At 39.8% G+C, this 23,181-nt stretch overlaps 1 protein-coding gene across 3 annotated transcripts in view; it reads right to left on the minus strand.

Annotated features, from left to right (window-relative positions):
* CHN1 (chimerin 1) overlaps positions 1-23,181 on the minus strand; it is a 103,594-nt gene that overhangs the window by 36,825 nt on the left and 43,588 nt on the right. For all 3 annotated transcript variants that reach the window (XM_057423632.1, XM_057423631.1, XM_057423633.1), the window contains one exon: positions 16,380-16,668. In XM_057423632.1, coding sequence (XP_057279615.1) covers positions 16,380-16,668 — 289 coding nt within the window. The remainder of the gene's footprint in view (positions 1-16,379; positions 16,669-23,181) is intronic.

A 23,181-nucleotide genomic window follows, 5' to 3' on the forward strand; every position in this document is an offset into this window, starting at 1 on the left:
CTACCACCTCCTAGCAAAGTCTTTTCTCCACAGCCATTTCATTTTCCAACAGTTACCTTTGTAACTTGCTCTGTCTGAAGTCTGCCTTAACAGGGACAATTACTAGATACTGCCTGCTACATACTGGGTGAAAAAGAGTTAGAAATCTGGGGAGGAAAGACTCATCCCTTCTACTTTCCTAAATCTTGATATTACTTATTAATTGTTTGTGACAGGCATTTGCAATCATTGCATGTCCGGGGAGCAATAAGCTGTGCAGACTCCAGGAGGAAGGAAACTGCAGGACTGTCTTTTTTAAATTTAATTTGAGATTGTGATTTCACGGGGTCGAGGTGAACTGAAAATGGAATGACTGGAAGTAATAGCCGAGCAAGCTCTCAGCAGAGCACGCAACCAGAGCAGCGTCTCAGTCCTGTATGTTTTAGTGACTTAAGCACTAAAGAACTAAACCCAGCCACATGACAATGTTTGAACCAAGACATCTGTTTAGTGGCTCTACATTGTACATATGGACTAAAGGGGGGGAAAAAAATAAATAAGGAAAAAGGGTAACCTGCTATTTCAAAAGTTCTCATTTGTTCTAAAACCTCAACCATAAGAGTGGTTCAGCCTAGGTCCTACTGCGACTCCACTTTCCTTACTTGCCCCTGGGGTCATCCTTCAGGGTGCAGAAGAAACAACTGTTTTCTTAAAGCACTATTTGCTCTCAGTGTTAGCTGGATAATGTATGCGTATCTTCTGATACTAATCCCACAGTCAGTAAGTCTTATTATGAATACTCCACAGAATTGATTTTAAAGTCATCCACGGTTTGCAGCAGATTTCAATTAGTCACCCTCTGAAAGACACATTATGTAAGTTTAATCCAGTCACACAATTCAGCCAACATCAGACAAATTATCTCCCTAAAAAGACAGATCAATGCATTCCCATTTGTTGAGTAATATACTAAAACTAATCCAGAAAAAAAAACCCAGGAAAATTCAAGTTGGGTTAAGCTCACAAGTCCTAAAATGCCCGGATCAGACTTGATCAGATCTCCTGAAGCGACATGCATTTCTGGTACAGTGGAGTGTTTAGTTTCGTGGCTACCGGTCTTCTCTCTCAAACACAGTATTGTGTTTTCCTCAGCCTCAAGTATGTATGTGCAGTACACAGCAGGCTTTTCATTCTTATATGGTATATTCATGTTATTATGACTAAATATGCCTTTATTGTTTCAGACTTTATATGCAATAAGATTCCTTCCCTCTAAGGAACGTATGGTAATAATAATATTAACCAGCAGTTATATTGCATGCATTTTTTTTAAATATCAAAGACGATGCCTTATTGTACATATATCCCAAGAAACAAGGTATTTGGTTTGCTATGCAGTTAGCCACTGGATATTTTGTGGTGTTCTGTTTCACTGTATAGCTAATGTCGCCAAATGTATATGCTCAGAAAATCCTTCCTTGCCTGAACACTTTATGAGCATATTTTATGGGCTTAGTACAACATTTTCAAAAGCTAATCAGTCAGATTGTGAAACTGAGCCCAATTTCCTCAACGCTGTTCTTGGTGGAAGCTTTTTCCATGCTAAATATAATTTTTCCAGTCATATCTTTCACAGAATTGTTCCAAGGGGGAAGAGGAGCCCAAAATTTTACTTTTTATTGAAAAGTGGTGATAAGCTGTTTTTCATTTAATTTTCTTCACTTGTAGACGTGCTAATGCCAGGCATAGCCTCTGCCCACAGACACATGGCGTGAGCAGAGGGTAGGAATGCTTTTAAAAGAGAAGTTCAACCTGAATGCTGGCGTCTCAGAAGCTGGATGGGAAGGACCATCACATAGTCTTGGCCACCAGAGCAAGACAACTTCTGCTGTCATTCCAGCACAGCCACATTTACCTGGCACCTGGACAGCATCAGTCTCCCACAGTGCTCAAAGTATACTGGGATACTCAGGCAACACACAACCCCGCTTTGAGTCCACAGCTACCCACACAGTTGGGGTTTAAGACATGGCTGAATGACGAAAAATTACTGCTGAGAAAGTTCCGGGTTTTGCAACAAAATTTTCCACATGGACTTCTAACGAAATCTGACCTTCCTCTCTCCCCATCCCTCCTCAGTGAAATACTTACTGCAACACCTAACAAAATGGCTATTTTTATTTCTGATAAAAGTGTATGTGATTTCCACATCAGGTAATGAAAAATTTTTATATCTAGAATCCAAAAAGAAGTTTTTAAAAAATCTTTTAATTAAAACCTTAATTAATCAAATTCAGCCAAAGCATTTGTTTGGTTTGAAATATGATTGTTAAATTAAAAACAATAAACAAACTAAACCAAAGTTTAAATTATGGAAAAAATATTGCCCAATAATGCTGCTAGAAATTACTGCATAAAAAGTAAGTTCATTTGGTACTGTATTGTGCAATACAGTTAGAGTATATTAGCATTATTTGGGAAGATTTTATGGTCGCACTGATGTGCTTACCAGAAATACCCTGAAGTACCCATGTCTTCCTAACAAGGGTGCATATCCATAAAAAGGGAGAGAGCGAGATTTTGGAGGAAGCCAAGAAAAGATGTTTCTGTGTAGCTTTAGTTCTGTAACCTACCGGTCACTGCAGCTGATTCAGATCTAGGTCAGCTGGCTTATTTTGTTCCTAGTGGCACGCTCCCGGCGGTTACCAATATGGGTCTTTGGAAATGACAATTTGAAACTGCACTGGCAAAAAGCATCCACTGTGACTATTCCCCTCTTTCAACAACTGACAAGACAAAACCAATGTTTGCTGTTCTGGATAGTGGCACAAAAGCAAGGCCTTTTTCAGTGGCTAACACAACACACTTCTTCCCTTAGGGAGGAGGCTGTTCTGGTACATAACTATGGATCTATCCGTGGCAAAAATAAACCAGAAATTCCACAGTACCTCCAGTAACTGGTTCTGATTTTGGTCTGGTTCTGGAGGACTTTGCTAACATTGAGCAACTTAGCTTTTAGCGAGGTCAGCAACTGGCCTGCTGTGTCCACTCAAGAAGGGGGCTAATTCTAGGGATTCACTTCACACTTCATGGGTACAAATACCACCCACATACAGGGGTGTATATGGCACACAAACATGTGCACAGGCAGAGACATGTATATCATAATCCATAATGGTGCTAGGCTGGGATTTATAAGCAATAGCTATGACTTCATATATGCTGTATTAATACACTTCCTCACAGGGTTGTGCTCTCAGTGAGGCAGCGCAGTCCTGCCCCACTCCCAGGGCTAGGGTACCCAGAAAGCCAAGAAACAAACTCTTTTCACTCCTAACTCTGTGGCAAGGAAGGCAGGTCCCCATGACCACGAGGCTTATGTATCAGCCTCAGCAATTTTCTCCTTGCTTTCAGCAGCTCATTACCACAACCCTGTTCTTTTCTCAGGTGAACAAGCTACCTTAAGAGGAGATCAACCCCAGCCAAACATGGTAAGTACAGAAGGGGACCAAGAGCTGGTAAAGCACAGAAGACAGCACCTCTCTGCCACAGGAGGCTGGCAGCACCACTGTTTGTGCAAGACAGTTCATGAGGAAGGAGAGAAGCACTACAAAACACCTGAATTTGTCTCCAGTAAATGCAGATAAAGCCTGTCCTTTACTGCTTTGGTTTCAGTCCTTTCCATCAACCCTTCTGTCCTTCATAGCTTTGGTTTTGGTCCATCTTATCTTTCTCTCCTCCTGCCAGGAGCCTGGGCCATGGAGGTGGTAAGCTAAACTGTGAGTTAAAGCAGCCACCTGTGCCAGGTACTGCTCTCCTTAGGAAAGGTAGAAGCAGAGGGACTGGGAGGACTGCTCACATTACATTTTGGCTAGAGAGGTTTGTCTTGCAGCTATGAGACCTATGGGAAGAGGAGCTGATGGTGCAAGTTGCTCTGCCTGAGGGAACAACCGTCACACTGGCCAGGAACACGCAAAGGCTGCTCCTCAGCATCTTCTCCAGCTCACTCCCATTTAGTCAGCATTTTCTAGTTCAGCTAACAGCAACACATTTTCTCCCCTTCCCTTTGTCTGTGTCATGTCTCCTTGCTGGCCTGCAGGGAGCTGTGCCGCTGTCACCGAGGCACAACTGATACTGATTGCAGAGAGGGGTCACTCCAGCAAAAGCCTCTTGACTAGGGACACATGAAGACTTTAAAAGTTATTTATAAATGCCACAAGACAGTGTGCTCTATAGGAGTGATAACAGTCAAAATGCAATGCAAATTAGCAGCTGCATGAATTCTACTCTTTTGGCAAATGCTCTTTGTTACTAATATACTACATTTAAGCAACATGAGAGAAAACAGGCTGTTAGACTAATCTGAAACCACTAGGGACACGCAATAGTTTATTTCTTATCTGACCCATATGATTATAAGGATTTCCTCAAATAAAAGGAGAAATAAAAATTAAAAAATGAAGAAAAAAGGAAAAGAGAGAAGGCACATCAAAAAGTACTGTACCCTATGATGAGGAACCTTACCTGTCTCCTAGCGAGGAAATGTTGACAGTGGCCAAACTTTATGAAATAAAGAATTTACAATGTTTCCTTTATGATATCCATTTAAGAATAATATTAATAAAAGCAGTTTTTACAATAAAACTCTACATCTTTTTGTAACTGAAAATGTTTACACTTAGAGATAATGACAATCATGTAATCCACGAGGCCTTTCTATTATTCTATTTATTAGTTTTTTTCCCACTTATTCCTCATGGAATAGAAGATTTGGCTACTGGTATAACATAGGCAAGTGGTATGGAAATTTCTTCTGATGTCTCATTAATATTTTCTTACCTGATATATAATACTCACTTCACATTAGTCTTGTCTGGCAGCCTAATATTAGTCTTTTTTGTTCTACGCAGTAATTCAATTTAAAGTAATTCAATGTATGTTATAATTGAAAACTGCAGCTCATTAATTTCTAAGCACTCTGTATTTCAGACTACACCTGCTCCTTTGGCACATCCTCTACTTTGAATCCATCCACTCCTTCCTTCCTAAGCTATGTTGCTATGATACATCTGCTGTCACAGTTTCTTTCTTAAACATACTTTTAGTTCATAATCGTAGCATAAATAAGACTAAGAGTGTAAAGTCTCCTAAAGCCTTCCTTAATTATTGTTTGATTCAACCCCATGAATCAAGGTGAAATCCATTTTTAACCTGAAGGAGTACTAGGGCTGTGACATGGACATACAGCATCCTTGCAAAGTTTATAATGGTGAAACCTGCTTATAGACCACCTCACTGCAGAAAAGTTACGGAATGGGGTAACCCCCAGTGCCTATCAGCACTCCTTGCAGACCCTGATTACTGGTTTTCTAGGTACATGTGTGTCCATGGGCATAGCTGCACCACTGCTGTGGATCAGGGCCTACACTAATTTTATACAATGCAATTAGGCAGACTTGGAAAATGAGGTAGGCTGATCATCCTTCAAATGAGTCTCTCATGTGGGCTCCTGCTACCCTTGCATATATCTCTATTTAAATCAGGACTGATTTGAAACCTGCAATGAATGAGACCAGAGTGGAATTGGCAGTGGAATTATATTCTGCTCCTAAAGTCAAATTACCAGTTATTATCAAATTACCAGTTTACTGCCATCCATAAAATCTAATCCATGATCACATTCTCAGAAAAGGCTCATTTTAATTGTTGACCAGCATTCTATTTCTCTCATTTCTCCTTTTCCACATATGGTTCATCTCTCCTATTTTTATACCCTCTACGCTTCCTAATTAACATTTAAAAATGCCTGTGTCATCAAAATTTTCATATAAGGGCAGGAAGCATCCCGTTTCCCTGGAGAAAGCCATAATTGTTACAGGTTCTTACTTGAGAGGGCACTCAAGAAACTGTCATCTCAAATGGTCAAGCCCAGCATCTTTCAAGCAGATTTAAATAATGTCTTGATTTGAAAACTAAGTAATTGTGAATAATTCAAAATTGGGCTGGCAAAGCAACTCCCCATCATAAACTTGGTCTACACAGACTATTTACCTTCTGGAGCAGAAGCAGGCACTGGCATGTAGACAGGTTATACAGCTTCTGCTACACAGGAGGGACTTTGGGGTTTGTTTTTCATCTTTTGTTTGGTTTGATTTTCGGGGTTTTGGTTTTTTTGTTCGCTTTTTTTCACCATCAAGTCTGCAGTTTCTTGCAACATAATGTTTAGTTGATGTCTGTTTTCAGTTGAAATACACTAGTCCTAGGTTCCAATCAGTAACTCAAAGATCTGATATTTGGGACGTCAGAAGCATATGATCTGCGGACAGCAGCTTTTATTTTGAGTATAGGGATCATAAAAGCTGAAAGACTAAGTTTGGGGTATAGTTCTATTTCTTAAATTCATTGGCAATGAATAACATTATTGACAATGAACAAAATGTTGACCTGCACTAATGCTACAAGGCAACATTTTATTTGTACTGCCACCATCAAATAGCACTTTAAGTGACACTGCTCATCAGATTTCTAACACTGAGGTTGTTCAAATTTTCAACAATAAAAAAAAAACCCAGAGAATTAACCCATAAAAAAAATTATCCAGTAAGCTCCCAGCATTATCGATTTGTTGAGCAGTGAATCTGCCTTACAAACTTCAGTGCGACCAAGGTGACTGGCAGCTTCCAGGCACCAGGCTGCAGTGCTGTGACAAATGCTAGCAGGGATTTGGAGGCTAGAGTGAATGAGAAGCTGTCACTTAAGAGACTGAGCACTTCAAATTCTGTAAAAGGTAACAACACAGGATGACTTCTGCAATTTTTGTACATTTGTATTAAACACATCATTACTCTAATCATCAGTCAATTCACAGAAATGCCAGAATGCAAATGTAATTCACTATCACATTAACTTTGGCAAATGCCTCAAGACTTTTCCAGCAACGTAAAAGCATCAGAAATCTTCAGCCAATAAACTATTTGATACATGATATAAACCATAGAGCTTTTAAAACGTTTCATCATTACATGCAAAATGGAAATTGGGAATACAGGATTTGTATTTCCACGGTATTCCTCTACTCTGCTATCAGGAAGGGGAAAAGCTGCCTGCCTCTAAGTGCTACGAATCTACTTAACAAGTTGGAAATCATTAAAAAACAATTACTAAATCACATACACATATGACTAAGGTTTAATAGAGGACTTGACACTTTGTGATACTAGCTCTAATATTCGTTAGGCAAACTATTTCAAAATGCCTTAGCTCTCACCAAATGCAATAATCCCCACTAAAAAGCAATATTGCCTAAATACATTACAATATGAACTTCACTATTAGAAACACATCATCCTGTAGTTATCTCAGAAGTTGTATGGATGCAGGGAATATTAATACTAAGATGACAGGGATTAGAACAACCACTGTTCATCATTTGAGAATCAAGATTTTTCAGCATGATGATTCTTGCCTTGCTTAAACATTAGGACTGTAGGAACAGTGAATGCCAGAAGCAACACTGTTTCTAACTGCTGATGCCATGCAGAAAAAAAAGGTTAAATATGGAAAAGTTTAATGTTCTAAAAGTTAATGATCAAAAGAAGACTTTGCAAAACTGTCAAGAGTTGCTGTCTTCGCTGATGACGAGTGTGACAGGTTTGAAGTAATAAGAGCAAGCGGTTTATTGAGCTCAGTAACAAACCTGCTCTCCTTACTTTGTTCAAATGCAAAAAAGAAAAACATTCAGCTAGGGACTAAGTATGAGAAGTTCTATCTGAAAATATCTTATTTTCTTGTGAAAGATTAAAAGGAAAGAAACAAGGGCTAGAACAGATCAGCTTCTGCAGCATCAACCATAGGATAAATGGTTGGGGTTTTTTCTTTCACAGCCTAATACTTCATATAGGAACCTCTATTTCTGTTTCTGCTACCACTTCTAAAACAAGCATTTAACTTTTTATGGGTCTTAAGGGTTCAGTAACCTCTTATGAATGGGCAATTATTAGTGGAGCAGATGTGCCTGCCTGTTAGGGGATTCTTTAACCAAATGGGGGGCAGCACACCAGACCGCCACAGCTTCGTGTCCTTTCCTTCTTTGTACAGAAGCCAAATGACATGTATTTGTACTTGTGAGCATGTAAACAGTGACCAATCTAAAATGCCTCTGCCCTTCTCGTCTAAACAAAACCCACCACATGGCCCCACTGCAAATGGTAAGGCAAAAAAGGAGCTTTTATGAATAATACTAGAGGCAAGAGGAGAAAATCTCTGGTAGTCAGACTCTCAGCACAGATTTACACACGCTACACAAAGTACAGAGGGTATAAAACACAAGATATGTTGGATATTAGTTCACAGCCAAAGGTGCTACCAACCCCACTTCCCAAAGCCCCAGCTTTATCTTGGGCCTCTCATGTTCAACTGCTGACCAGACCTGACCCTGCCTGGTTTATGAGATTAGACACAATCGTAGCCCAAGGTGATTATCACCAGCTATACAGTGTCACATTATAAAGTCTAAGGGAGGTAAGAAACTTGTAAATAACAAAATTATCCTTTTATAGGGCTCTTAATTCAACAGTCCAGTCTGTTTCCTGTAGAAGTGATTAGTAATAGAAAATAATTAGGAGATGCCAGATGGGAGGAGGAGTTAAAAAAAAAAGGCCCAAACCTCACACAGCTAAAGAAAGAGAACAACAAACGAGGGAGCTGCCAGCTAGCAACCCACTGAAGTCCTTCGTTGTCCAGGACATTCATTGCATAAGCAACAAATGACAACCACACGCCTGCTTTAGAGACTGCCCTGAAAGAACCACCTTCTCCTTTTTGTGGCCACTGCATGGGTTATTCAGTTGTGAGAAGGCATAAAAAGTCAAGGGAAACCACAGGGTTTGTTTTCTTCCCTAAAGAAGGTTATAATTTCCTTTACATATCGCTGTGAGGCTTCCCCCCTGTACATCCAGGCACCCTTTTTGGAATTCCTAAGCAGGGAAGGTAGGCCCATAGGGAAGGTAAGCAGCAGGCTCCTACAGCGTGTTAGGGCTGAAGCCATGACAGCTCCCCATTGCTCATCAGGAGTTGAACTGGACTTATGTATTTCTGAATCCTATCTAACTAAGGTTTACTAAGATGGGAAAACTCTTTCTCCCCCCTGAAGAGTGCCCAAAGAAAGTTATCTTCTTTGGCATTTCAAGAGCTAAGGGAGATTCCTTCCTCTCTCTGTGATCCTTCTTGAGCTAGTCTGCCCCAGTTAAAAAGGAAGAAAACTTCTGCCAGTACAGCTAAGAGAAGTCAAGGCTATACAGTACTATTTGTAGGGCATTAAAAATGTCACCAGATCAAATCAATAAGCATTAGAAACCCCAAAAAGAGCTGCTGGTGAGGGCTTCACACTGACTTACCACACAATATGGAGAAACACAGGAAAAGAATAATAGCTTGTTCACTGCTAATAGTTTCATTTTATCAGTAACAACACAACCAGTACTCTTCAGATTTAGTTGCACAGCAACTGCACTGCTTTACAGCCTTTGTAGCAGTTATGTTAGTTATATTTACTCATTTTACAAAAGCTTGATCAGGCACTGAGGGCATACTCTACCCACATGTCTGCTGAGTGTGGGGGAGGGTACACTGATTTCATATGGCAGCTGCCTGTCTCAGTGTAATTAGGCACTGGCCTTTCTGAAGACTGTATCTTTGTGTATATATCTCACATGCCAGATCGTAAGAGCCACATGTATGTGAAAAAGCAAAAAGTAATGTGAAAAGTCATCTCAGAGAGGAAACAAATGATCTGTACTCATGCCTTTGCAGGTTGAAGGAGGTGATCCTGCCCCTCTACTCTGCTCTCGTGAGACCTCACTTGGAGTATCGTGTGCAGTTCTGGTGTCCTCAACATAAAAAGGACATGGAATTGTTGGAACAAGCCCAGAGGAGGGCCACGAGGATGATCAGGGGACTGGAGCACCTCCTGTATGAAGACAGGCTGAGGAAGTTGGGGCTATTCAGCCTGGAGAAGAAAAGGCTGCGTGGAGACCTCATAGCAGCCTTCCAGTATCTGAAGGGGGCCTGTAAGGTCTCCAAAGAAGGACTCTTCATTAGGGACTGTAGTGATAGGACAAGGGGTAATGGGTTAAAACTTAAACAGGGGAAGTTTAGATTGGATATAAGGAGGAAGTTCTTTACTGTGAGGGTGGGGAGGCCCTGGAACAGGTTGCCCAGAGAGGCTGTGGATGCTCCATCCCTGGCAGTGTTTAAGGCCAGGCTGGACAGAGCCTTGGGTGGCATGGTTTAGTGTGAGGTGTCCCTGCCCATGGCAGGGGTTGGAACTGGATGATCTTAAGGTCCTTTCCAACCCAAACCATTCTATGATTCTGTGACTAAAGGCTGAAGCAGGATGCTGATTCTCAACTGTGCTTACCTGCGAAAGGGATGAAGCCCCTCTGCAGAAGTAGCATCTTGATGGGAGGCATGGTGTGCATTTGAAATGCAACCTGACCTAAGATACTCCTCACTGTCAGAAGGTTGTGGAGCCTTATTTGTTTTGAATTTTATAACACTAGACCAGCGATCAGGTTACCAACATAAGCACATGACTTTCACTTCACATTAATCCCACACACCACACATTGTGTAAGCATTACATTAATGTGCTTTGAAAGCACAAGCACGCACAGAGGCAGACAGGCAAGGTCCTGTGAGGCTAACTGGAATCAGCTGGGATGACATTTGTAACCTATGGGAACTAGTAGAGCACAGCTGAGCATTGACCAGAGCTGGCAAGGAAAGAAGAAGGAATTTTCCCTGGAAAAACCAAAAGAGCTAAGGAACCATCTTTAGCACTGGAGCTGAGCTACAGGTCCAGTTAGAGACCCTTAAGAAACAATCCTAGCTTGCTAATTTATCCTTTAAAAGCATGAGATACTGGTAAGAGAGAAACTAGATAATCTGTGACCTGGGGATTAAATTAGCAAAGTTTATGCTTCATTTGCAAGCTCTCAATCTTAAAGCAAGATCATTTTATACAACCTTTTTAGTGTATCAATTTTATTGGCACATTGAACATAAATAAGGACTTAGGTTACTTTTGGTGATTATGAGTCTGAAAAAGCACCCTGCAGTTGAGAAAAGAATTTTCTTTGTGCTGATGTCTGCACGCTGGACAGCACGTTCTCCTTTCTTGGGTCTTAATAAACAGTTAAAAACAGCTATGCTCATAAAGAGGCATCATAACCATTTGCAGCCTTAGTTTGAACTGTATATGCCATATATAATGACATATGGCACTAGATCCATACCACCATAAATGCTAACGCACAGAAGGGGAAGATGAGGAAGAGTGAGGCTGGGTCAATCACTGCAGAGTATGATGTTGCCAGTGTGCTGGAGTAGCTACCTAAAAAATAGGCTTGTATTACATCCTGCTAAAAACTTTCTTGGTATTGACAAAATTGTCTGTGGTTTGAAGTCTCTGCTGAAAGATGGGCTAAACCCAGAAGAAATAAATAGAAGTTTTTGCCTTCCAGAGTTATGTTTTATTTATAAATTACATTAAACTTACAGAGTGATTGTCATGGACACCCGCGCAGGGACTGGAAAGGAACATTTGTGAGAAAAGGGTTGACAATCTCCTCAAGTTAACTCATGGGATTCTTCAGTGCTCCATCTCCTGCCTCTTTAAACTTACTTTAAGGTACGCATTTATTAGTTGTTCTTTTAAGAACATTATTGCTTTGTCACTACCCTTGTTGTAGATACGGCTTAATACATTACACACCCGTCTTTTCTCATGAAATTAAGTTAATTCATGTAAATGGAAATATTTAAAAAAAAATCCATCATCAAGATTGCTTCAAAGCACACTTTCCTCCCTGATTATTAAGACTACTTTTTAGTTCCTGTCAGTTCCAGCATTGGCACTGCTGGGCATCAAGTAGTGCTGTTTAAAGCTGTCTTCCTCCATCACAGACCTTGCTAAGGGGACTTATGCTCCACTGATAGACAAATGTAAGTTCTTCAGCTACATTTTCCAATGTCCTTTCACTAAAGATAAAATAAACCTTAGTAAAGGAAGGTTTTAAGCAGATCTTACTAACAGATTTGACTGAGAGCAGAAGTAGAACAGTAGTCGTGTCATTAATGAAAATATCAGTGCCAGTTCAAGGTTGGAAAGTGACACTGGTCCCTCTGCAAACACCCGTAAGTATGACCCTTGATTTTGTATGTGGAGGCTGTTATGAATCCATTAGAAATGTACACAGAGATTGCAATTAACTTTTTGATCTGAATTATCTTCGGAGGCAGGCTTAAAAACATGCTTCCTACTAAAATGACACAGGTTTACATTTCCAGATCTCCTGGCACAGGATTGCAGGCAGTCAGCCTTCATCACTGTGGAGGAAAAAAATGGTATCGCCACCGAGGTCATTAAAAATAGAACGGAAGAGTGCTTTTATAGGGTGACTGCTGCCACAAAACTCTCAATTCTTTCCATCTGTAGGAACTGAGCTGTTTGTCTGGAAGGGGTCTTTAACTGATTTCCAGCCACTGAAGTTTTTTGAAGCATTTATCGCCAAAGTAAGCATGAATAAAAGTGACTCAGTTCCTATCCTACCATTAACCTCAGCATTTCATTCCGAAACATGCGATAACACATAACTAATTATTTCATTTTCTCATAACAAACACTAAATCTCAAATAAATTGCTCATACAAATTTTTACATTAATATCTCAAAAGCATGTCAAAATAAAAATATCACATTTTGCAGGGCTTTCAAGGACTTTGATATATGTATCTAGGGATTTATTAACTTCTGAGAGCTACCAGTTTTATAAGGTATTTAACTGAATCAAATAATCTGCTCCAAGGCCATAATTACCTTTGAGAGTGGAGAATGTTCACAGATCCATCAGTATTCAAGGCACAGGAAGAACAGCAAATCTTGTGATACTGGGTATTATTTCCATTTCCACGCTAGGCCATACAGAGTGAATCCACATGGGAAGCGCCTCTTTCAAATGAACCTTAGCCCTCTCTTAAAACACAGACAACGACGACTGCACAATTGTGTTCTGAACAATCTGCAGACTGTTTGGGGAACCAGCGTTACCTTTTTAAACACAGCAGCTAAAATATCTGTTCAGAGCATTCAAGCATAACAAGCACTCTCCTGTTTTCAGTCTCCGCTCCTCCAGTTATCTCTATCAATTCTTTCATAGGTTATGAAAATCATAAATCATTAAACAGGAATTTTAATTTTTAATATATACTTGTAAATGGTAAGCAGTTATATTCCTTCTTATAATCAGTGAAGCACATGCTGTGCAGTGGATTATATTCTCATGCTTTTGCTAATAAAAACCTCATCTTCCACCACAATATGGTCTCTTTCAGGACTCAAGGGTACTGTGATTTGTGTCCTACAACCCTTATCTAATGATTGCATAATTTTTGTCTTTTCATCTTTTAGCGTCTTTAAATCCTTCCCCTTTACTAAGGCTCATTTTTAATGTATTGCATATGACAAGTCACCCAGCACATGCTGAATTCTTCTATAAATTAACCACTGAAAAGAGTAGGGAACAAATAAAGCATTATTAGTGCATGCTGGGAGGCCTGTAACACAAATCTGTGGTGTTACCTGCTACTGCCCCACACCAATTTAAGGCTAGGTGAAGTGCCCGTTAATATTTCATCTTCAGATTTGAGGTGTGTTCTCTGGCTGCCCCATTTCCTCCACTTAATTTTACGGCAGAAAGCAAAACCACATTCCCACCAGCTCCTCCCCAGTCAGAGCCTGTCTCTCCTCTCCATCTTATGAAGGGTTTATCTTTCATTCGCCACCCACACAAGGTTGGGCAACAGTCATAGGCACAAAGTTTAGATTTGGATCTGAACAGCCTCAGAGTCTGCAAATCTGAGAATATATTTTGGCTCAGGATGATCAACATTCAAGACCCAGACTTCTTCCTCCCTTTACAGAGGAGAAAACATGTGGTGTAGAGAGAAGCTGTGGAGCTACAGTATAAAACTGATAAAGCTGCATTAACTGCCAAATACTGTATCCTGCAGAAATATTCACCCACACCACGGGGCTAATGGGCTAATGTTGTAGTACACAGATTTTGCTGCAATCCTTTTTTCTCATTGGATTTTGGAAAATTTTCTTTGCATTCTTTCTTAGAATTGTCAGTATTGATTCAGAGATATTGTCTTTATATTGGACAACAAGAATCACTCTGCCATCCCTCCCACCAAAGAAGAAGAAAAGCTACTTGACCTATTTATAAATATCCTATAAGAAGACTTCCTTATATCATGGTTAAATGATTTGTAATATGTTAAATACTACATTAGTATTAAGTCATCAAGTAAATATCAATAAGAAGCAAGACCCTGCACAAATAGGGTAAAATTACCTTCTGAACAATCCAGTAGATAATACGTACATTTTTCTTATTTCATTATTATAATTTTTACCAGAGAAATCTTATAAACTACATGAGATTGAGAATTCCATTGAGTGAAGATGTAATGTCTCCTGTGTATCCTCATTGCTAGCAAAATCAGCCACCAGATGTGATTCAGTCCCCTGCCTGCACAGTCCTCCAGCCAGTCAGCCATGTTCACCCCATTGAACTTGAAACAGCTCTCCCAGGCTGTCAAGGTGACAGCATTAGTGGCTGTGCAAGCAGTTCAGTCTCCCAGACTCTGGAAAGCCCTCTAAGGTCTCCTCTTCCCAACACTCACCCTTACGCTGCACATATCCACCACCTGCTCTGAGGTTTGGTGAGACCACCACCATCTCTCCCCTTTCCCTTGTTTCCCACATCCTGTGACTTACAGAGGAGGGAAAAAGGATTTGGCAGGCCTTAGCTGGATACTGGGGCTTGTTCCAAATGCTGTGGTTGATACTGTAATGGGTGTTGGTCATGGGGTTGAATGCCTTATTTTCCTTCGAGATTTGCTAGGTGAAGCAGCACTTGGGACTCGCTGTGTCATCTTCCAGCAAAGACCCTGAGAGCGTAAAGGCAGCAAAGATGTCATCTCTGTGCCTCCCCACAGTAAAAAAGATGACATTGTGCCTTCCCCATGAAGCCACGGATAGTAATCCCAACTCGATAATGACTTGAAAATTAAACCGAAATCTTCAATATCCCCACCAGTATTTCTTTTCTCAAAAAGATCTGATAACAGTGAAGACCCATACTTTAAGCTAAGATGGGTGCTTCATCTTTCAGCAAATTCAGTGCAGGATGACAAACTCTCTGGAGAAGGATTTGAAGCACCAAAGCTATGGGCTTCCTCTCTCCGTGGACTCTCTATGGAGCTTAGTTTCACTGTAACAGTCGTATTTGTTGGCAACTGTCAGTCAGACCTTTCACCTCCTCAAGAAAAACTGAAATCAGAAGCATATTTCTGATTGGAAGGACAAACAGATGATCCTAACTAAGCTTAGCATTTCTTCTAAGCAGTAGAAGCATATTAGGTACTCCTAACGTCATTCTGAAGTTTGTGAAATAGAGGAGCATATCAGACGATTACACACGCATTAACACCTACACACATGTAAAAATACACTTTAAAAAGACTTCAAATGTCAACTTTTCAATAAAAAAAGTATTTAGTTTAACATGATGGAACTCACATTACGTTTTTAAGTTTAGTCTTTGTCGCAAAAATGAAGCTTTTTTGTCTGCCTGACACATTCCCAACCTCTTTAATATTTCTGTGTTCACCCATTCTAAGATTTCTTTGTTGTTTGTTTTTCTTTTATAACCCAGGATGCAGTTAGTTCTCAGCTGATACTGCAACTTTCTGAAGAGAGCAATCCTTCTTCATAAGTCTGGCTGAGGCCAAAAATAGCTCTGTCAGCTTTTGACAGGCTGAACTCAGCCAAGTGAAATGTTTTAACATTTTATCAACTTAATGAACAGGCTTATTTATAATGTGGACAACTTTACTGTCATTGTATGCAGACTGCTGAGGAGATTGTGGAATGCATTTGTCTGGCGAATGACGAATATATAAAGAAACGTAATTTTTGACCAAGGGGGCAGTTTTCTCATACACTGTAAATAATTTTGAGATGAAGTATTTTTAGCCTGTTTGAAATAAAGAAGTGGCTTAATGGTAACATCTATAATTGTGAAAATACCTGAAAAAGGAACTTCACAATAATAAATAACTAACCTTCAAAACATTTAAATTTGCAATATGCAAAAATTACCATAAAAAATCTATAAACAGTTTAAATATCACTATTAATGCAATACTGGAAATAAATAGGTAGACTAAATATCTACAGATACCTTTAACACTTTATAGTAGATGGGGGAGGGTTAAAAGTACAAAATAAAAAGTCTAACAGAAAAAAAGAGCGTTGGTTAACAATTGCTTACCCTCTTTTCTGCTACCTCATCCTCTCCTGTAGACTCTTTGCCATCATGTTCATCTCTCAGGCTTGGCATATGTTTTTTGTGTGCTGGCTCTCTGTTTAAAGTTGTATATCCTACGTGTTCATAAATAGGATTTATTGTCATCTTGGCAATGTATTCAGCTGCTTTCGTTTCAATATAAAGAGTAATCAATCCATCTGTCACCAGGTCATGGATGGACTCAAAACGTTTCTCCCCAACAAAGTGCTTTCCATCGTAGTAGAGTCTGAAGTTTCTGGTTTGACTTCCAAATCTGCCTCAATGAAATGGGAAAGTTGTTTTTTTTAAAGAACAGTAAGCAGAATAAAGAAGAGTAAGCAAGCCTTTGCAAACAATAAAAAACACTTTATCACTTCAAGCTGTGACTATGCTCTGTGTCTGCTCCAGTTGAGAATGAAAAACTCAACTACTACTTAGCACAGATAGGAAGGAGAGATCAACGACTGCAGATAGACAGCCAAAACAGTGTCTGTCCCAGAAGGAGCTGTTTGTTCTCTTATTCTTTTAGCCTTTCCATTATCCCATGGAAAAACTGAAAATTACTTCACACTCTTTATGGCTTTATTTAGCACTTTACTACTGCATCACCATAGTCAATTTGCTTGGCTTTGATATGAAGAGTTCTCATAATAGAGTCCTCTTCTATTACAGTTGATCAATGCAGAGTTTTGATGCTGTCTCGGCCTTCTGCACCCCTGCTTGCTTGCAGGAAGAGGCCATTCAGGGTTCAGCTGAGCTGCAGTGCCAACAATTACACTGAAGCAGAACCGCTGCCAGAACTGGAGCAGCACAGGACAAAATGGCACAAGGGCAAGCATTCTTTATTCCTGGCCAAAGGCCAAGGACTAACTCTTCAAGCTTTGTACAAAAGTCCTTCTGTTTTATGCTTGTTAAGTCCTGAGCTTCAAGCAAATCTTTGTAACGTATAGGATATATAACGTGAAAGCTACCTGACGCTAACCACTCTGCAGTCGGGGTGGAATAGGATTTCAGCACAGGCTCTTAGCAACCAAAAGAACACCAGTTTTACCTGAATATTAGCATATTTTCAAAAAACTGTACTTAGAATGTGCAACAATTTTCTGCTGAAAAGCAATCTAAATGTGTGAAAGTACACTAGTGTTTGCGCTTGGCAACAGCCAACGCGTTTCCTTCAGAGAAGATGGAGGCAAGAAGCTGTTTTGACAGCTCACTCCAGTGTCATTCCTTGGTCAGACAGCAGGAAGGGTGGCTGCTTGGGGTACTGGCCCCCTTGGGAGGTCAGATCTCCCAAATAAATATTAAAAAACTGATTTGAAACCATGGATTGCTTTCATTTTACAATCAAATGCTTCATAGGAGATGTTAAGGAGCAAAGTAAATATTGGTGCTTTTGCTGAAGTGGCTCCTTTCTGGTGGGACCTTGCCAAACAAGGGGAATCATCATTTTAGACTTTGCCTCAGGTGAAATATTGCACTCTTCTTGTAAATATGGGCAAACCCACTTGTTCTGCGATGTGTGTTTTTTTTTCTTGTGTTCTGAATCAAAATGCCAAACCTTCCCATGCCCCTATCAATAATCTGACAGTGACTGTAACTTCAGAAGCTGCTATTTTTATGTGACACTGAATGTCAGGGGGCTCTCAGGAATCTGCGTCTTGTTCAGTAAGAAAAGAGGACACGGGTAGGAACTACCTAGGCATTTTACTAGAAATTAAATGTTACTTCTGTGCATATTTTTATGCCACATAAACTATAAGTTCACTGAATCAAACTGAAAAGCAAGAAATTACAACACGACATAAAGAAATACATTTTTACCGAATACTTATTTCATCCCAAGATGCAGTTCTCAGTGAATACACATCATTCAGAAAGTAGAAAGATAATGTCCTAAGTTACAGCAGAAGGGGCAGGAACATATTTAGGCTCATTCTTGAGAGCATTGCTCTATTCAGCGTAGTATGTGGCAAACAAGCTTCAACCATGAGATGTGCTCCTTGCATATTCTCAGCTATCACAGAAGTCAACATGAACAAAGAGTGCCCAGCACTTTGCAGTGCCAAAGTGATCAACCTTCACTGTCTTCTGCTCAAGCCAGTGGGAATGAAGCACATAGAGTACACACAAGCCCTGTGACATTAAAATTTGCAGGAGAGCCAAATAAGTTTGAAGGTGAAGAACAATGGGCCTTAAATGACAATATGCAATAAAGTAATTTTTATTAAGAGATGTAGCAGGGGAACTGCTGCTCTAATCAGTAACAAACTCTCCGACAGTACTTATAGCAGAGTTTTGAACAAGCTGAAGGTGACTTATTGCTCTTAGCTTTCTAGAAGAGAAAGTATTACACTAATCTTATCAAGAGAAGATAAGGCACAGAAAAGCTTCTCAGGGCCTATTAGTCAGTACACATGGTGTCTTGATTTTAGTAACATCCTTCAGAGTCTAAAACAAAGTTCTGAGGAGCAAGATGGCCAAATGCAAAGAACAAGTTTTTAAAGTACTAAACCTCTTCCCATCAGGGTCAGTAGGTGCATGGTTCTACCCAGCTATGCTTTACTGAGCAGCCCCTATGCTGCACATTTGTTCAGACTGCTGTAGATAAAGCAAGTATTTGAGAGATACTACAAGGAATAGGATTTCCAGAAGTACATAATCTTTATCTGACTGCTCCTGACCCACATTTCAGCATGAGTATCTCACAGACAACGTTCCACAGGTTTAATTCTTCAACAGCATCCCGCCACCTCTCTCATAAACCTCACAGACATATTGAAACATTCTCCTGTACATATCTGGGGAACTGCACATCAATTTCTTTTGGCATTCAAAGGTTCATTCAACTTTCTTGGTTTAAACTACATATGGGAAATCTACCTATTACCAATTAAAGAAAGGTATTTAAACAAAGAAGTTACGCTGCATCAGTGTGATAACCACTTGGAAAAGGTGCTTGTGTATCAGCTGCAAAAGGATAATATTGAATGGGTCTACCTTCACCTGATTCCCATTTGTTCCAAATCAAAATTTTTCCCTCTATTCTTTTTTTATTGGATACGGTGTGGGGAATTGCATTGTTTTCCAAACAGAATCCTATTAGCAACAAGGAGGAAAAAAACCCCACAAATCTCCAACAAATCAATGAAGCATCAATCTCTTACAAAGTCTGTAGCATCTATGTCTCAGAATCCTGTCTTCTTTCAAACTCATTTACTTTACTGACTACACAATGATACTATTTTGATCAAATTATAATATAAATGCAAACATAAACATTCAATTGCAAACGATCAATTAAATTTCAACCTTCAGTCCCTTCAGTCTTACTTAAAACTACAGTTTAAATTTTTCCATAAGCAAGAATATTTCCTTATGCTTACTTTCAATAACATTGCTGCAGCCTGGTTAATTATACATCACCGTGGCAACTAAGTAGAGCCAAGATTTTGTATTTCAGCTTCCTGATGGTATCTTCCTAAGGCAAGTGCTAATACCAGCTGTTTTTTGTTTAAGAAATAGAAAGCAGGATACAGTTAATGTATGTTCTCTTTTGGTTTAAACAGGCGAACGTTAGATGTTTTTCCAAGCAAAAGAAATGGACCTCTGACATGTCAAATAGTCTCATTGTGTCCACTGTGCATTTGTTTGCAAGCAGCCCGACTACAGATAAAAGACTTCTTTTATTCAAAGTTGTCTGAAAAGCAATCACTCTGTCAAGTCCCTTTGGGTGCCAGTAGGGCAGAGTGGATAACAACGTGGGAAAGCGTATTAAGTGGTAGAGCAAATGTGGCTAGTAATAAAGGATTGAGGAGTTGAATTAGGTATAGCATGAGAAAGACAGGCTTCAGACTCAGCCACCTACTCTGTATGCGGCATTCACTGATGAAACAAAAGAAAGAAGTGAAGGACCAAGAGCCCGTCCTCACTTTCTTACCATCTAAGATGGATTTTAAAGTCCACATACAGAATTGTACAGTAGTTATTCACCTCTTTTACAGCATATTTTATGATGAGAAGAGTATCCAGACAAAAACATTACTTAAAATGTGCAGCTGCAACCAGAACACAAAGTTAGCACCCTTTGGGGCTACTCATGTCCTTGTTAAGTTTCAAGCAACTTCATACACTGAACTGAGAAATTTTAAGTTCTTTACATGAGTGTGAAAGTCACTTGGACTTACTCTTGCCTCAGAGATAAAGCATCTTAACGTACTTTGTGGCCAGAAGGTAGAAATTCAACTAAAAATTAGGTGCCAGAATTTCAGCTCTAGCTTCTGAAAACTCTCAACCAACCCTGAAGACCAGAGTCTTGACACTCTATAAGAAGTGACAGAAATACAAGCAATCTTGCAATCGGGAATGTCTCCTAATCATGCTGTGTTCAGGTGAGAGAAAACAAATTATTCCACAGACGCTCTTTTGGCGCATTTCATTGTCCAAGAACCACAAGTCTTACATGCAGCCAAAACCTCTTCCACACAGTTATCCCTGAAGGTCTCCAGCTCCTGAGAGCAGCTCATTTTGGTGTTTGTTTCTTCTTATTATTATTTAATGGCAACATTTCTTAGGACGGCCAAGGAATTATGGAACTTGCCATCTTCCTAGAGTACCTGGTTGACAATTATCATCATTTCCAAAACCTTAGCAGTAGTTTACAAGAACACAACATGCATACATGAAATCAAATGCTTTAGGGATTGAAAGTAAAGGTGCATTTTATACAAGTGGAAACAAAAAAAATCCTCATTTTCTGATATGCATGGGAAAGGTGGCAGAGTACAGTCACTATAGATAGTGTTCCTGTGTCATCTGGATGGGCAGGATGACTGGCTGGCTAACAGGTGCTTGATGAACACTGATTAGGTATAAAACCCTAAAACCAGATCAGACCCATGCTGTGGCTGAATATGTGATAGTTTAATTTAGCATGGAAAAAGTGTGGCATCCTTTGGAACAGAAAACAAATCCCAGAGCTGGAACTGCTGGTTGTGTGTACCCCATGCCAATGCAGACACAACGGTCAATTCACTGTCTAATCAGGTTCAAGCAAAAAAAAACTTGGGGCTGGTGCTGTATCAGTAACAACAGTTTCCCAGCAGTCTCTCAACTGAGACTGAAGACTGTTTACCTGCATCACTGTTCACACTTTGTTGTCCAAGAGGGAAACAGTGCTCTTCAAATAGCATGCTGCAAGCAGCTGGATGCTTGCAAGGATGAGAGCAATGGCACCTTCCTGTGGATTATGAGCTCTGTAAGGGACAACACAAGTGAGAGACAACTGCTCTAGGGTATCTGCAGTAGGTAACAGCTGCTGAAAACAATGAAGACTGAAAGTGTTATCAGACTTTGGTACCTGTGATGGTGTGTTTCACAAATAAATCTAACAAAGGAATAAATCCAACAAAATAAGACATTGTCTCAATGTCTTATTTTACTTTGAAACAGCTTTAAATAGCTGACTTTTCACCATCTAAAACTCTGAATAAATGTCAACTGATCATTAATATGCAGTAAGATCACTTAACACTTAAGATCACTTTTAATGTTCTTGATCAGTGATAGATCATTTGAAAAGAATGTGTTTGGTTCTGAAAAAAAAGCTCTTGTACAAATGTATTACCTCTTCTTACATACACATTACATGCAAATAATGTGCTTGCATGGCCTATTCCATTTAAACTTTCTATGAAGGCTGCGTGGAGACCTCATAGCAGCCTTCCAGTATCTGAAGGGGGCCTATAGGGATGCTAGGGAGGGACTATTTATTAGGGACTGTAGTGATAGGACAAGGGGTAACGGGTTAAAACTTAAACAGGGGAAGTTTAGATCAGATATAAGGAGGAAATTCTTTCCTGTTAGGGTAGTGAGGCACTGGAATGGGTTGCCCAGGGAGGTTGTGAATGCTCCATCCCTGGCAGTGGTCAAGGCCAGGTTGGACGAAGCCTTGGGTGAGATGGTTTAGTGTGAGGTCTCCCTGCCCATGGCAGGGGGGGTGGAACTAGATGATCTTAAGGTCCTTTCCAACCCTAACTATTCTGTGATTCTATGATTCCCTGGAATTGATTCGGTGATTGAATCAGAAACAATACCAATGGTTTGGACAACGTTTTACTGCTTTTTCTACATGATGAAACCTCCATGCTTCCTGGGAAAATACTCACTGTAGTTAGTGATTAAGACATATATGAAGTCTATATATACATGGGGAAAAAAGCCTGATCTTCTCTTTAAATGAAAGCAGTATTTGGAAAGCAATGACAACATGCCTGGAATAAACACCTTCTGGAAATGTTACTAACAAGAATGTTAGTAACTTTCACAGTCTGATACTAAGCAAACAGTTACATTTCTTTACCAAAAAATTTGAAGAAATGCTCTCCAAGAGTAAATTTTGCAATGTGACTTCATGCTACTGACAGCTTTTGTATTACTTTAAATCAGAACTGTATTTTAATTCTTCTAAGCTATCAACCCTCATCAGTGTCTGCTCAGCAAACTTCAAAATGTGTGCACAAGTTTTACTCTGCCTATGTACAACATTTTCATTCTAGGTCATATATGACATTGTTTGTCTGGCAAATTTGGAAGTAGAACGTTAGATTTGTAACAGAAATTCCACTGCAATAACTCACACTATGGAGAGAACCGACATAGCATAATGCTCAAACATGCACATTTTTTGTCTCACTTACAGCAGCTTTTCCTACAAGGGTTTAAGTTCACAGAGACATAGAAACATAGAACAGTTTGGGTTGGAAGGGACATTTAAAGGCCATCGAGTCCA

Source organism: Pezoporus wallicus, unplaced genomic scaffold (assembly GCF_028554395.1).
Source record: "Pezoporus wallicus isolate ANWC-B61680 ecotype Strahan unplaced genomic scaffold, APGP_CSIRO_Pwel_v1 contig_1181, whole genome shotgun sequence".
NCBI lineage: Eukaryota > Metazoa > Chordata > Aves > Psittaciformes > Psittacidae > Pezoporus > Pezoporus wallicus.